This window comes from Anabrus simplex, chromosome 1 (genome assembly GCF_040414725.1).
Source record: "Anabrus simplex isolate iqAnaSimp1 chromosome 1, ASM4041472v1, whole genome shotgun sequence".
Lineage (NCBI taxonomy): Eukaryota > Metazoa > Arthropoda > Insecta > Orthoptera > Tettigoniidae > Anabrus > Anabrus simplex.
Window position 1 is genome coordinate 1,559,276,375 of NC_090265.1, and position 12,045 is coordinate 1,559,288,419.

Consider the following 12,045-nt stretch of genomic DNA (forward strand, 5'->3'; position numbering starts at 1 on the left):
GTGTTCACGTGCTCCTGTGCTCCTGAGAACCCACCGCCACGGACTAAAAGTAAAATAAGGAAGATACAAAACACTAGTGCAGATGAAATTCCCTCGATGCACTATAATTGCTACTATTGGCAGATTAACACCACTTTTTAAAAAAATTATATAAATATTGCCAACGGCCGTAGCCGTGTTGAAACACCGGATCCCGTGAGATCTCCGAAGTTAAGAAACATTGGACGTGGTCAGGAGTTGGATGGGTTGCCACGCGCTGTTGGTGGTCGGTAAGGGAATGGAGGAGCGGAAAGGAACTGGCGACCCTACCACACGTAAACTCCGGCTCAGGGACACCTCTACGGAGGTTCGGACCTGCCTTCGGGCAGAATAACCCTTACCCTATATAAATATTGCAGTTTCTAGTTTTGGCCCGATACTGAACAAGTTTATACTGATGTACAGTCAGTCTGGCATCAAAAGAAAATGCCAGTCCCTCTTCATCGCTATACTGGACAACATTTGATGAAGAGCTTAATTCCCTCAATTCTTAATATTTGTGGTTCTCTGTAAAGATGGTGATGCAAGCTCTTTAAAATTGTTTGCATCATCTCTCTTTCCTGCAGCTTGTAAATTAGATTCTGCAACAAAAGGAAACTACCCACCCTGCTGTTTCATAGTAATGATTGCACCTTCCTTCTTTTATTTAGTACTGCTGTAACAATAAATTTCTAGGACATCAAGCCCCTTCTACCCATAATTTGTCAAGTTACAACTCTACTTGAAATGTAGCCTCAGGACTGGATATTTCTTCCAGTTAAATTTCCACCCAGCCATTCAGAATTCCTGTCCAAGAATTGGTCATTGTGCCTGTGACATTGTGTCCATCGCATGAGAACTTTCTCTGAAAACACCCTAACTGTTTCCTTTAAGTTTCTGTTCTAGATCACCGGACATACCTTGTATTCTTAAATGATGTACTGTATATCTGAAAATTTCATCTTTCCTTGATTCCATGCTGCTCCAGTGCCATACTTGAAAAAAGATGCAGCCATGATAGGCTATGCAGTGCCACTGAAGTAATTGATTTCTCTTATTAGTGTACTAAAACACAAAAAATGAATGAAAATTTCAAAAGTTTAGAAATTCACAGATACAGTTATATATGGTTTTAATAGGGTCAAATGGAGTATTTTTTATAACTTTATTTGAAGTTAGCATTTGACACAAAATGCAATAAACAGATATAACTTGAAAACAATATTCTCTCACCCATGGTTAACTAATGCAAATATCCAGCTTGAATTATTTATTATTATTATTATTATTATTATTATTATTATTATTATTATTATTATTATTATTATTATTATTATTATTATTATTATTATTATTATTATTATTATTACTTGTATGTATGGCTATGAAGTGATGTACATTCATTTAGTATTAGTATGTTTATTATTTACGTAGTCCAACTGTCGTATTGTGTGTGAGGTTATGTCATGAAACACGCACTGTATATGGACATTTATACCAGTTCCATTAATGTAAGAACCTGTATATAATTCATTCTTACCTGTATATATAATTTGTAATCCATAATTGTGAAACACATTGTAACTTCCAGAATGGTAATAGGTGACAAGAACAATGGAGAATATTCTGTACATTATAATCTACATATTAGGCACTCTAAAATTTTCACAAAGATATTTTTTGTAATGTAACTTTCTGGAAGCCTGGCCAGGATATATATAAGGAGATGATCTTGAGGGTGACAGTTTATTGGTTATAACGAGTTATTGGTTAGCAAGTTATGGTGTTGCAAGAATATACTTGGGACCTCGTGACATACAGTGGTTACAGTGGTTGCAGTCACCATATTGAAATGTCAGGCAATTGTTTTTTAAGATGGCAGTTTGTGATGTGAGTGTTTTATTGTGACAGCAGTGATTAAGGTTATGTGTGTGCTTAATTTGTAAATAGATGTGAATAAAATAATTGTACCAACTGACAGCATCTCGTGTGCATCTTTGTGGGTACGTTAACTGGCGACTGTGTGACAGCACTATTGGAATCCATTGGAATCGAAAATGAAGAATGACCAGAGGACTATGGTGATGTTTAAACACTTAATTTCCTTCATTCAGCCCAGGTTTAAAACATTGAGGCCCAGGTTGGAAAGCTCAAGGAGAACATCAAGGCCCAGTTAGGAAAACTCGAGGAGAACATCGAGGCCTTGTTGGGAAAACTCGAAGGGAATATCGAGGCCCCATTTGGAAAACTTGAGGGGAAAATGGAGGCCCAGCTCAAGACAGGATTGACATCAGAAGAGGGAGCTGAATACCCGATCACTGGACTTCAGGAGATGGGATTACAACACTGCCCGCAGCAATGTTCAACCTGCGAGGAAGTTGTGGTGGGAGAAATCGCTGGGTGAGGCAGTGGCCACCAACCGAGAGCCGACTACCAAGTCCAGCTGCAAGAGAGGACTCAGCGCACCTATGGAACGCCGCGGGTATTTGACGCCGAGACTGAACAACCAGATGACGTGACGGTGAATGGGCCATACCAGTATGACACCAAGAGCAAGCGCTCGACAGCCGCAGTAAGCTCCACGGCACCATGAACTGTACAGTAAGGATGATCAGCGTGGAGCAGAACTATGGGGAGGCTCAGACGATGTCCCTGGAGATGGAAGCAGCAGATGTGGCAATGACACAGCCAGTGGGACCCCCTCTAGGAGACGGAGAACCAGTGGGGTCCGAACCGACAACCAACAAACGAGGGTGCCACCTGACAGAACACAAAGGTATGAACGAGGGGAAAGCCAGCAGAGCTTGGAATGCCACACGAGGACATGGAACCACCGGGCTGCAAACTGTGGACTTCGACAGTGCCAACAGGAGGGCTGTGTGACTGAGATAGTTTCTGTGCGGTTAAATAGTGAGGACCAGGGGGCGATAAACAGATATAACTTGAAAACAATATTGTCTCACCCATGGGTAACTAATGCAAATATCGAGCTTGAATTATTATTGTTATTATTATTACTTGTATGTATGGCTATGAAGTGTATTTAGTATTAGTATTATTAGTATTATTATTATTTTCGTAGTCGAATGATCGTATTTTGTGTGAGGTTATGTCATGAAACATGCACTGTATATAGACATTTATATCAGTTCCATTAATGTAAGAACCTTTATATAATTCATTCTTACCTGTATATATCATTTGTAATCCATAATTGTGAAACACATTGTAACTTCCAGAATGGTAATAGGTGACGAGAACGATGGAGAATATTCTGTACATTATAATATACGTATTAGGCACTCTAGAATTTTCATGAAGATACCTTTTTGTAATGTATCTTTCTGGAAGCCTGGCCAGGATATATATAAAGAGACGATCTTGAGGGTGACAGTTTATTGGTTATACAGGCAGTTGTTCTATTAAGATGGCGGTTTGTGATGTGAGTGTTTTGTTGTGACAGCAGTGATTAAGGTTATGTGTGTATTTAATTTGTAAATAGATGTAAATAAACTAATTGTACCAACTGACAGCATCTCATGTGCGTGTTTGTGGATATGTTACATTATGGAAAGAATACTCTTACATTCCCATCTACAGTATTCTGTATGAAAGAAGTCAGCTCCCAGACATAATTATCTTTACTCCGGTCTGTTTTCAGATTAACTTTGCTTTACGGGAGTGAAAGCTGGGTGGATTCAGGATACTTTATTCATTCGTTAGAAGTAACAGACATGAAAGTAGCAAGAATGATCCCTGGTACAAACAGGTGGGAACAATGGCAGAAGGGTACTCAGAATGAGGAGGTAAAGGGTAAGATAGGAATGAACTTAATCAATGAGACTGTACGCATGAACTGGCTTCGTTGGTGGGGTCATGTAAGGCAAATTGAGGAGGATAGGCTACCTAGAAGAATAATGGACTTGGTCATGCAGAGTAAGAGATTTAGAGGTAGACCAAGGAGACAGTGTTTAGACTTGGTTTCTAATTATTTAAAGGTGAAAGGTATGGAACTAAATGAGGGCACAAATTTGGTTACAAATAGAGTATTGTGGCAGAGTTAGTAAAATCATAGGGGCTTGCAGACTGAATGTTGAAAGACGTAACTTTCTATAATGAAGATGGATGTATGTTTAAATATGAGGTGAATGGATTAAATGATTGAAGTCCAAATTTATTACGAACTTGTTTGACCCCTGTGACTGAATATTTCTTACCTGAGTTTTAATGTAAGGGATGACTGTCCTGAGGGATCAGAACACTGGAATACTTACTGTTTCTTTTGTTTTTATTTATTTCCTAACTTTAAAAAATGTTTACTATGGCCAAACTGACAACTGAATACAATATTTCATGTCCATCCAAAGTTTATCTTGTGTGTGGTATGTTTTGAAACAGTCTTCCAAATGAAGAAGAACAAGGCACTTCTTGCACTGGAATATAAAAGCTTTCTATGTGCTTCAGTAATCATTTAGGTTAGGTTTCGTATTCTGTGACATTATTATGATGAGGGCAAAATAAGCCTTCATTTCATGTATGGGCACATCTTTCTATGTATTACCACAATTCCCGCCAGCCAGAAATACATTGTGTGCATATTTATTAGTTTCGTTTACAACCTCCATCCAGAAATCATCGCCCAAGAATCTGTTCCAGATTCAAATAGTTGTCAAGAAATCAATAAATTGACTCTGCATTGACTGCTGAAATGTAATTTTACTTGATTATTCGGCTTCCGAATCCAGGCCCAATCACTCGTACATACATTGCTTTCATTTACACACTCCTCACTGTCCTCATAGCTTTCACTCAAATTGTCATCAAAATTGCGTTTACTGAATTCATCATCATTTATATCACAGTCACTTTCATCACTTTCATTTAGAACTTCAGTCATCCACTCATAAAATTCACCAAATTTGCATTCAGGCCTTCGCGCCACCGTGATCACAATATAAACAAACCACACTCGTATCTAAAAAGATATCCACCGAAGATAACTCTTTCATCACCTTGTTACAACCAATAAGCTTTACAGAATTTAATAACACTGTAAGGAATAAGTTCCCCTGGTCCAGGTTATGCAACCTACAGAATGATTAAATACCCTCCCTATCACACTGAGAAAATATTATAATAAAATGTATAGAAAGTATTATAATAAAATATTGCAAACTGTAGATCCAGAAGATAAAATACTTACGGTATATGAAATAATGAATAGTGGTCAAGGAATCTCCAGACACTTCATACATGCTACAAATATCAATAATCAGCACTACCTATATTTATGAATGAGAAATTAGAGATTTAAATGCCCGTCTTTTGTCGTTATGGCAATTAGGAACCGAGGATGGGCAGTGCCCGTCTTTCATCTCCAATCGGTTAAGAAGCATTATGGCTGATATGAGAGAACATTAAAAGAACAACTACTATATACCATTGGTCTGAGTGTTCTGAAGACAGTCTGAACACTTTTGTAAGTCACCTTTTCTTTTAACAGACTATCATATTGTACATGTCATCTTCGTGTAATTTTCTTCAGCTGATCATCCTGGACTATTAGCTCTGTGGGAGGAAGATTCAGAAGAAGTGAAGGAGCAGCGTTGGGAGTTAATAGCAAAAAGTATCTCCACTAACTTGAAAACAGATGGATTGAAAAAATTAGATCCAACATACCTGGTGCCAGCACTTGTACTCCATTTCTTAATAAATGTAAGTATGAGATTTCTTCTCAGAACATAGTTACATCTATATATATAAAATAAGAGTTTTGTCTGTACATTGCTCAGAATGGTATTTCTGTATCGGCAATGTCCATAGTACTTTTTACTTTTCCGTAATTTCTGTCTGTCTGTCTGTCTGTCTGTCTGTCTGTCTGTATGTATGTATGTATGTATGTATGTATGTATGTATGTATGTATGTATGTACACGCATCACGAGAAAACGGCTGAGGAGAATTTAATGAAAATCGGTATGTAAAGTCGGGGGATGAGCCGCTACAATCTAGGCTATAAATCATTTTATTCGCGCTGAGTGAAATGGTAGTTTAGGGGAAGGCCTGAAATTTAATTATCGAATATTTATATTATTAGCGGTCCTATCGATAAATACTATATAACTAAAGTTATGTAGAATTCAATTTCCAGTCCTTTATATCTTATACATTTTTACCGTACCGACTCTGATAACACAGATATTAATGAATTTGTATTTTTGTTGCTAAGTCCATATCAACGCTGAGCCATGAGAAAATGGGTTAACAGAATTCAATGAAAACCGCTATATAGAGTTGGGGATAAGAAACTACAGTCTAGGCTGTAAATAATTTTATTTTCCCCGAGATGAAATGGTAGTTTAGGGGAAGGCGCCTAAAATTTAATTTTAAATACTGGTACCTATATTATTAGTGCTATAGAAAAGTACGGTACTACATAACAAAAGTTATAGATAGTAAAATTTCCAATAATTTATGTTTCATTCAGTTTTACTGTACCGACTATGATGAGAGTGGTATTTCAGAAGGCCTACAATATCCAAAGCGCTTAACACTGATCAACAATTACTTTACATTGACCATTGTTTGTTGTGATGTTCTTCGTTTCTTATGGTGCCGCTCAACTCCGATAGATGGGATTACTACTGCGTACCGAGTATAACAGCCTGACTGAACATTGGCGGGAAATAGCTGGGGAGTTGGGAAACTTTCTTCTTTAGCATGCCATTCCTCTGGTTCATACATTTTCTGATACTGCAGGTACGTAGCACACTGGTTCAAATATAGCATTCACCAGTATCCAGTAATCGGGAGATAGTGAGTTCGGGCCCCACTGTCGGCAGCCCTGAAAATGGTTTCCGTGGTTTCCCATTTTCACACCAGGCAATGCCGGGACTGTATCTTAATTAAGGCCACGACCGCTTCCTTCCACTTCCTAGGCCTTTCTTAACCCATCGTCGCTCCTAACCCATCGTTGCTATGAGACATATCTGTGTCGGTGCGACGTAAATCAAATAGCAAAAAAAAAAAAAAAAAAAAAAAAAAAAAGCAGCATCATAGCATTCGAGCTATTCAATCCCTACTCTGAGGCACTGATTGGAATAAGCTGCGTGCATATAGGAGTGTTCATGGCAGTCTGCGACCTGATTGTTCCAACTCTGGAACTTTGGACTGTTAGATCGGCACCGTAGTACTGTTCGTTGAAAGTGAGAAAGTGTGCAGTTTTTGATTTGATCGAGTATTTTATATGATAACATTGCTTTCAATCGCTACATTCCTACTGACGTTTTTGTAATGACCTATGTTGAATTCAGTTAGGAAAACCACCAAGTCAGTCTTTCTGAGAATCCCGTAGCGAAGCACGGGTGCATCAGCTAGTTATTAATAGGAGGAGTGATTGGTAGAGAATAAATGTTTTTAATTCGTGTTAACGACTAGGGTCATCATTAGTCATCAGTAAGCAGGGGATATATTGTAAAATGTCTTCCTGTTTCTGTAAATGCTAAACATGCAGAGACCAAGCAAGTGGCCGCGAGGTTTGGATTACATAGCTATCAGCTTGTATTCAGGAGATTGTGGGTTCGAACCCACTGTCGGCAGCCCTGAAGATGGTTTCCCGTGGTTTCTCGTTTTCACATCAGGTAAATACTGGGGCTGTACCTTAATTAAGGCCACAGTCATTTTCCTCCCACTCGTACGCCTTTCCTAACCCACTGTCGCCATAAGACCTATCTTGCAAGTATTCTGTAAGAAAGAAGACAGCTCCCGGAGGAAACTATCTTTACATCGGTCTGTTTACAGACCAACTTTGCTTTACGGGAATGAAAGCTAGGTGGACTCAGGTTGCCTTATTCATAAATTAGAGGTAACAGTCATGAAAGTAGCGAGAATGATTGCTAGTACAAACAGGTGGGAACAATGGCAGGAGGGTACTCAGAATGAGGAGGTAAAGGATAAGTTAGAAATGAACTTGATGGATGAAGCTGTATGCTTAACCAGCTTTGATGGTGAGATATGTGAGACAAATGGCGGAGGCAATAGCGGCGATTAAGGGGACTTCGTGGAGAAAACCTTACATTTTAATTCCTTTTTAACTGGCTGAAACTAGAAATTATTTTAAAAAGCCCTATTGTCTTATCAGCTTATTCTTTCATTTCATTTAATTATGAACAAAATTATTAGCGGAAATACGCACAAAATATTGTTTGTTGCGACTAACCAATTTGTATAGAGCCACAGCAAGCAGTGGAGACTTTGCAAATGCTGTGAGGAATGGCAGGGGCATTTTTTGTTTTTACAAGGTCGTGGACATTGATGTATGATTCACCTGCTTGCCGCACACATTCGTCACTCTGGCAGTCTCTTTACTTTCTGTTCGACCCTCTTTTTTTTTCTAGTGGCTTTACGTCGCACTGACACAGATAGGTCTTATGCAAAGGATGGGATAGGAAAGGCCTAGGAATTGGAAGGAAGCAGCCGTGGCCTTAATTAAAGTACAGCCCCAGCATTTGCCTGATGTGAAAATGGGAAACCACAGAAAATCATCTTCAGGGGCTACTGACAGTGGGATTCAAACCCACTATCTACCGGGTGCAACCTCACAGCCGCGCACCCCTAACCGCATAGCCAACTCCCCCGGTGTTAGTTTCTTAGTGTGTAGTCAAATACTAAATGATTTATTTTGTATAATCACGCCATACTTATATTTAATTGTAATACATGTGTAATGTAGGGGCTGCCTGGCCAAGGCAGTAAAGGCGTGCTCGGTTCACCCGGAAGGACGTGGGTTCGAATCCCCGTCAGGAAGTCGTAAAATTTAAGAAACGAGATTTCCTCTTCCAGAGGTGCATATGGCCCTCAGGTTCACTCAGCCTACACCAAAAATGAGTACCAGGTTAATTCCTGGGGGCAAAGGTGGCCGGACTTAGAGGTAACCACTCTACCCCATCACGTATCGAGGTTAACAAAAGTGGAAGCTTTTACCTTCCACTCCTCCAAGGGCCTTCATGGCCTGTACGGAGGTGACTTTGCTTTGCTTCACATGTGTAATATTGTTTCTGTATAGTATTGAATCAAAATCTCAAAAATATTATTGCCGCACTTAGGTTGGTAAACTGTCAACCGCTACCTCTCTGTCGAAATTCGCTCACCTTACCCTTTTGTAGCTTTTTCATTTTTACACTATATCCCTCAAACCCAGGTACTTTTTGTTGTCTGTTTATTTTTTGCCCCCGACCCCCCCCCCCCTAACACTTCTAATTCCCAATCGCCGCTACTGGCAGGAGAATAATGGACTCCGTTATGGAGTAGAGGGAGACCAAGACAACGATGATTAGACTCGGTTTCTAACGATTTAAACATAAGAGGTAAAGAACTAAATGAGCCCATAGAATTAGTTACAAATAGAGAATTGTGACGGCGGTTAGTAAATTCACAGAGGCTTTCAGACTGAACACTGAAAGGCATAACAGTCTATAATGAAGATGTATGTATGTGGGTAATCCCAAAAATAAGGTCTCTTTTTTATTTTTATATAAATACAGAACTGTCCGTGTGGCTGTTGGTCACAATATTGTGAAGAGTGTTTCCCGCGCTCTTATATAAACATGCGCACGTCACGCTGGTCACTCAGTCTTGGCTTGGCAGCCATTGAGAATGGAGCTCCCGTTGGATGTAACCACGAAGTGCACACAGTTATTCGGTTTTTTAACGCAAAAGGTACTGAACCTATTGAAATCCATCATCAATTGACAGAAGCGCATGGTGAATCGTTCATGGATGACAAAACCTGGGCATTCCACGTGATACCTGAGACAAGCAACAATCACGCCAGTGGCGGCATCCCTCTTCGCCAAAGCCGCGGACATTCAAGCAAACACAGTCTGCCAGTAAAGTCATAACAATTGTGTTTTGGGATTGAAAAGGGCTATTGATGTTCGATTTTATGCCCACTGGAAAAAAACGATTCAGCACCAACGACAAGGTGAAAGATGAGGTTCACAACTTCCTGAACAGCATGGCAGTGAGCTGGTATGACATGAGCATACAAAAACTGTCACAGCGTCTACAAAAATGCATCGACTGAAATGGTGATTATGTAGAAAAATACAACCTGCCAACTTTTCCAATTTAGGCGGGAGACTCCAGATTTTCAACAGCTTTTCCCACCTCCCGATTATTCTACTATTTCTCCCAATTTTAGATTTTTTTTTTTTTTTTGAACTTCAAACAATTGTTTTCAAATCCTGCCATTTCAGCTTTTTCACGCCAGTGGCTGGTAGTCCTTCAGTCATTGGCTGCTTTCAAATGAAATTTCGACGTTTATTAATGCGAGAAATGTGTTTGAATGTGCGATGTTTATTGAAACCTGTATATCACGACGCATATATCGATTGTCAATCTCTCGTTCTCGCATGCTATGTTCATGTTCATACACATCAGTCTAGTCGATTCTGGAGACTTTTTCAAAAAAATTATTTTGCTTTACGTCGCACCGACACAAATAGGTCTTATAGCGATGATGGAATAGGAAAAGCCTATGAGTGGGAAGGAAGCGGCCATGGCCTTAATTATGGTACAGCCCCAGCATTTGCCCTGTGTGAAAATGGGAAACCACGGAAAACCATCTTCAGAGCTGCCGACAGTGGGATTCGAACCCACTCTCTCCCGGATGTAAGCTCACAGCTGCACGCCCCTAACCACACGGCCAACTCGCCCGGTGATTCTAGAGACTAGTTGCTAGATATGGAGTCTTTTTTAGTAATTTAGTGACAGAATTTCAATAATAACATCTAGTGACTTTTCTAGAGATTTTAGAAGCCATTTGGAGACAATTCTGTCTAATTTTAATTTATCTCAATATAAATAAAATAAGAGTTTTGTCTGTACATTGTTCAGAATTTAAAAAGAATGATATTTCTGTACCGGTCGTAACTACAGTAACAAGGGAATATGCACGTTTTAATTTTCCATAATTTCTGTATGTATGTATGTAGGGGAAGGTCTGGCAGTACCGGACACCTAAGCAAATGCTCGAGTCAAAAAGGTAGACTACTGTGGAATTAAACAAATAACCGATTTTCAGGAACCTTATTATTCACCTTATGACTGCTGTTGAACTCTTGCATACTAACATTAAACAAAAGCAATTTATCAGTAATTTAGGAAACATAACAATCTTAAAGATTAAAAAACATGACGTACGGTATCAGACAGTCTGCTTTCAAGGAGTGTTCTTACTTTCTTATATATTGTTACATTATTTCACACTGCACATGTCACATTTATAATATTTATAACATTTATAATAAAGTCCATTCCCTTCAAGATTTGTACACTTTTAATGAGCCCAACCCTTGCATAAACTGCACTGGATCCAGTCCTCAGCAAAATTTTCCCCGCAGATGATGCAGTTTCGTTGTCTCCAGTGTGAAATTTCAGTGCTTTCCTTGCAATTTTACTGCGCTGAATATTTCCTTTTAATTCTCTCCTGGATTTAATATTGGACTTGACGGTTGTCTGCACTGAATGGGCACCTTTTATTCGTTGTCTTTCTTCGAGGAGGAGTTTGTAAGGGCTTGAAGTGAGAATTTCACTTTGGTCCCCACGCCGTTTCCGTATGTTGAAATTTACACTCTTAGCACTTGGAAGTGGACAGATGTGAATTAGGTTTTCACTTTGGGACAAAGAGGAGCTATGTAGCCCTATCTCTAAAGATGCGGTGGTCTTTGGTACTGACAAGACGGGTCTTGAAGAAGAAGGCGTGGAATCGAAAGTTACTTTTTACTTCATTAATGGCCATTTTCATATTTTCCTCTGTCCTTTTTCCACGTTTCTTCTCCATTTTAAGCTGAAACAAAATAGAAAATTTGTATAGTCGGCGAGAAAACTTACAAGCTTCATGTCCGATACTGCCCGCCAGTAGTCTGTCCAATACTGCCCGACCCATTCGTTTAAAGTTTATGGGTCAGGAAACTGAATGTATTAAAGCCACAGGGATATTATACCACTCAATGGTGCACTAACCAAT

The 12,045-nt window shown here is 39.3% G+C and overlaps 1 protein-coding gene across 1 annotated transcript in view; it reads left to right on the top strand.

Annotated features, from left to right (window-relative positions):
- Positions 1-12,045, top strand: part of LOC136880643 (constitutive coactivator of peroxisome proliferator-activated receptor gamma) — a 194,104-nt gene that overhangs the window by 136,101 nt on the left and 45,958 nt on the right. The window contains exon 4 of the mRNA XM_068225583.1: positions 5,564-5,733. Coding sequence (XP_068081684.1) covers positions 5,564-5,733 — 170 coding nt within the window. The remainder of the gene's footprint in view (positions 1-5,563; positions 5,734-12,045) is intronic.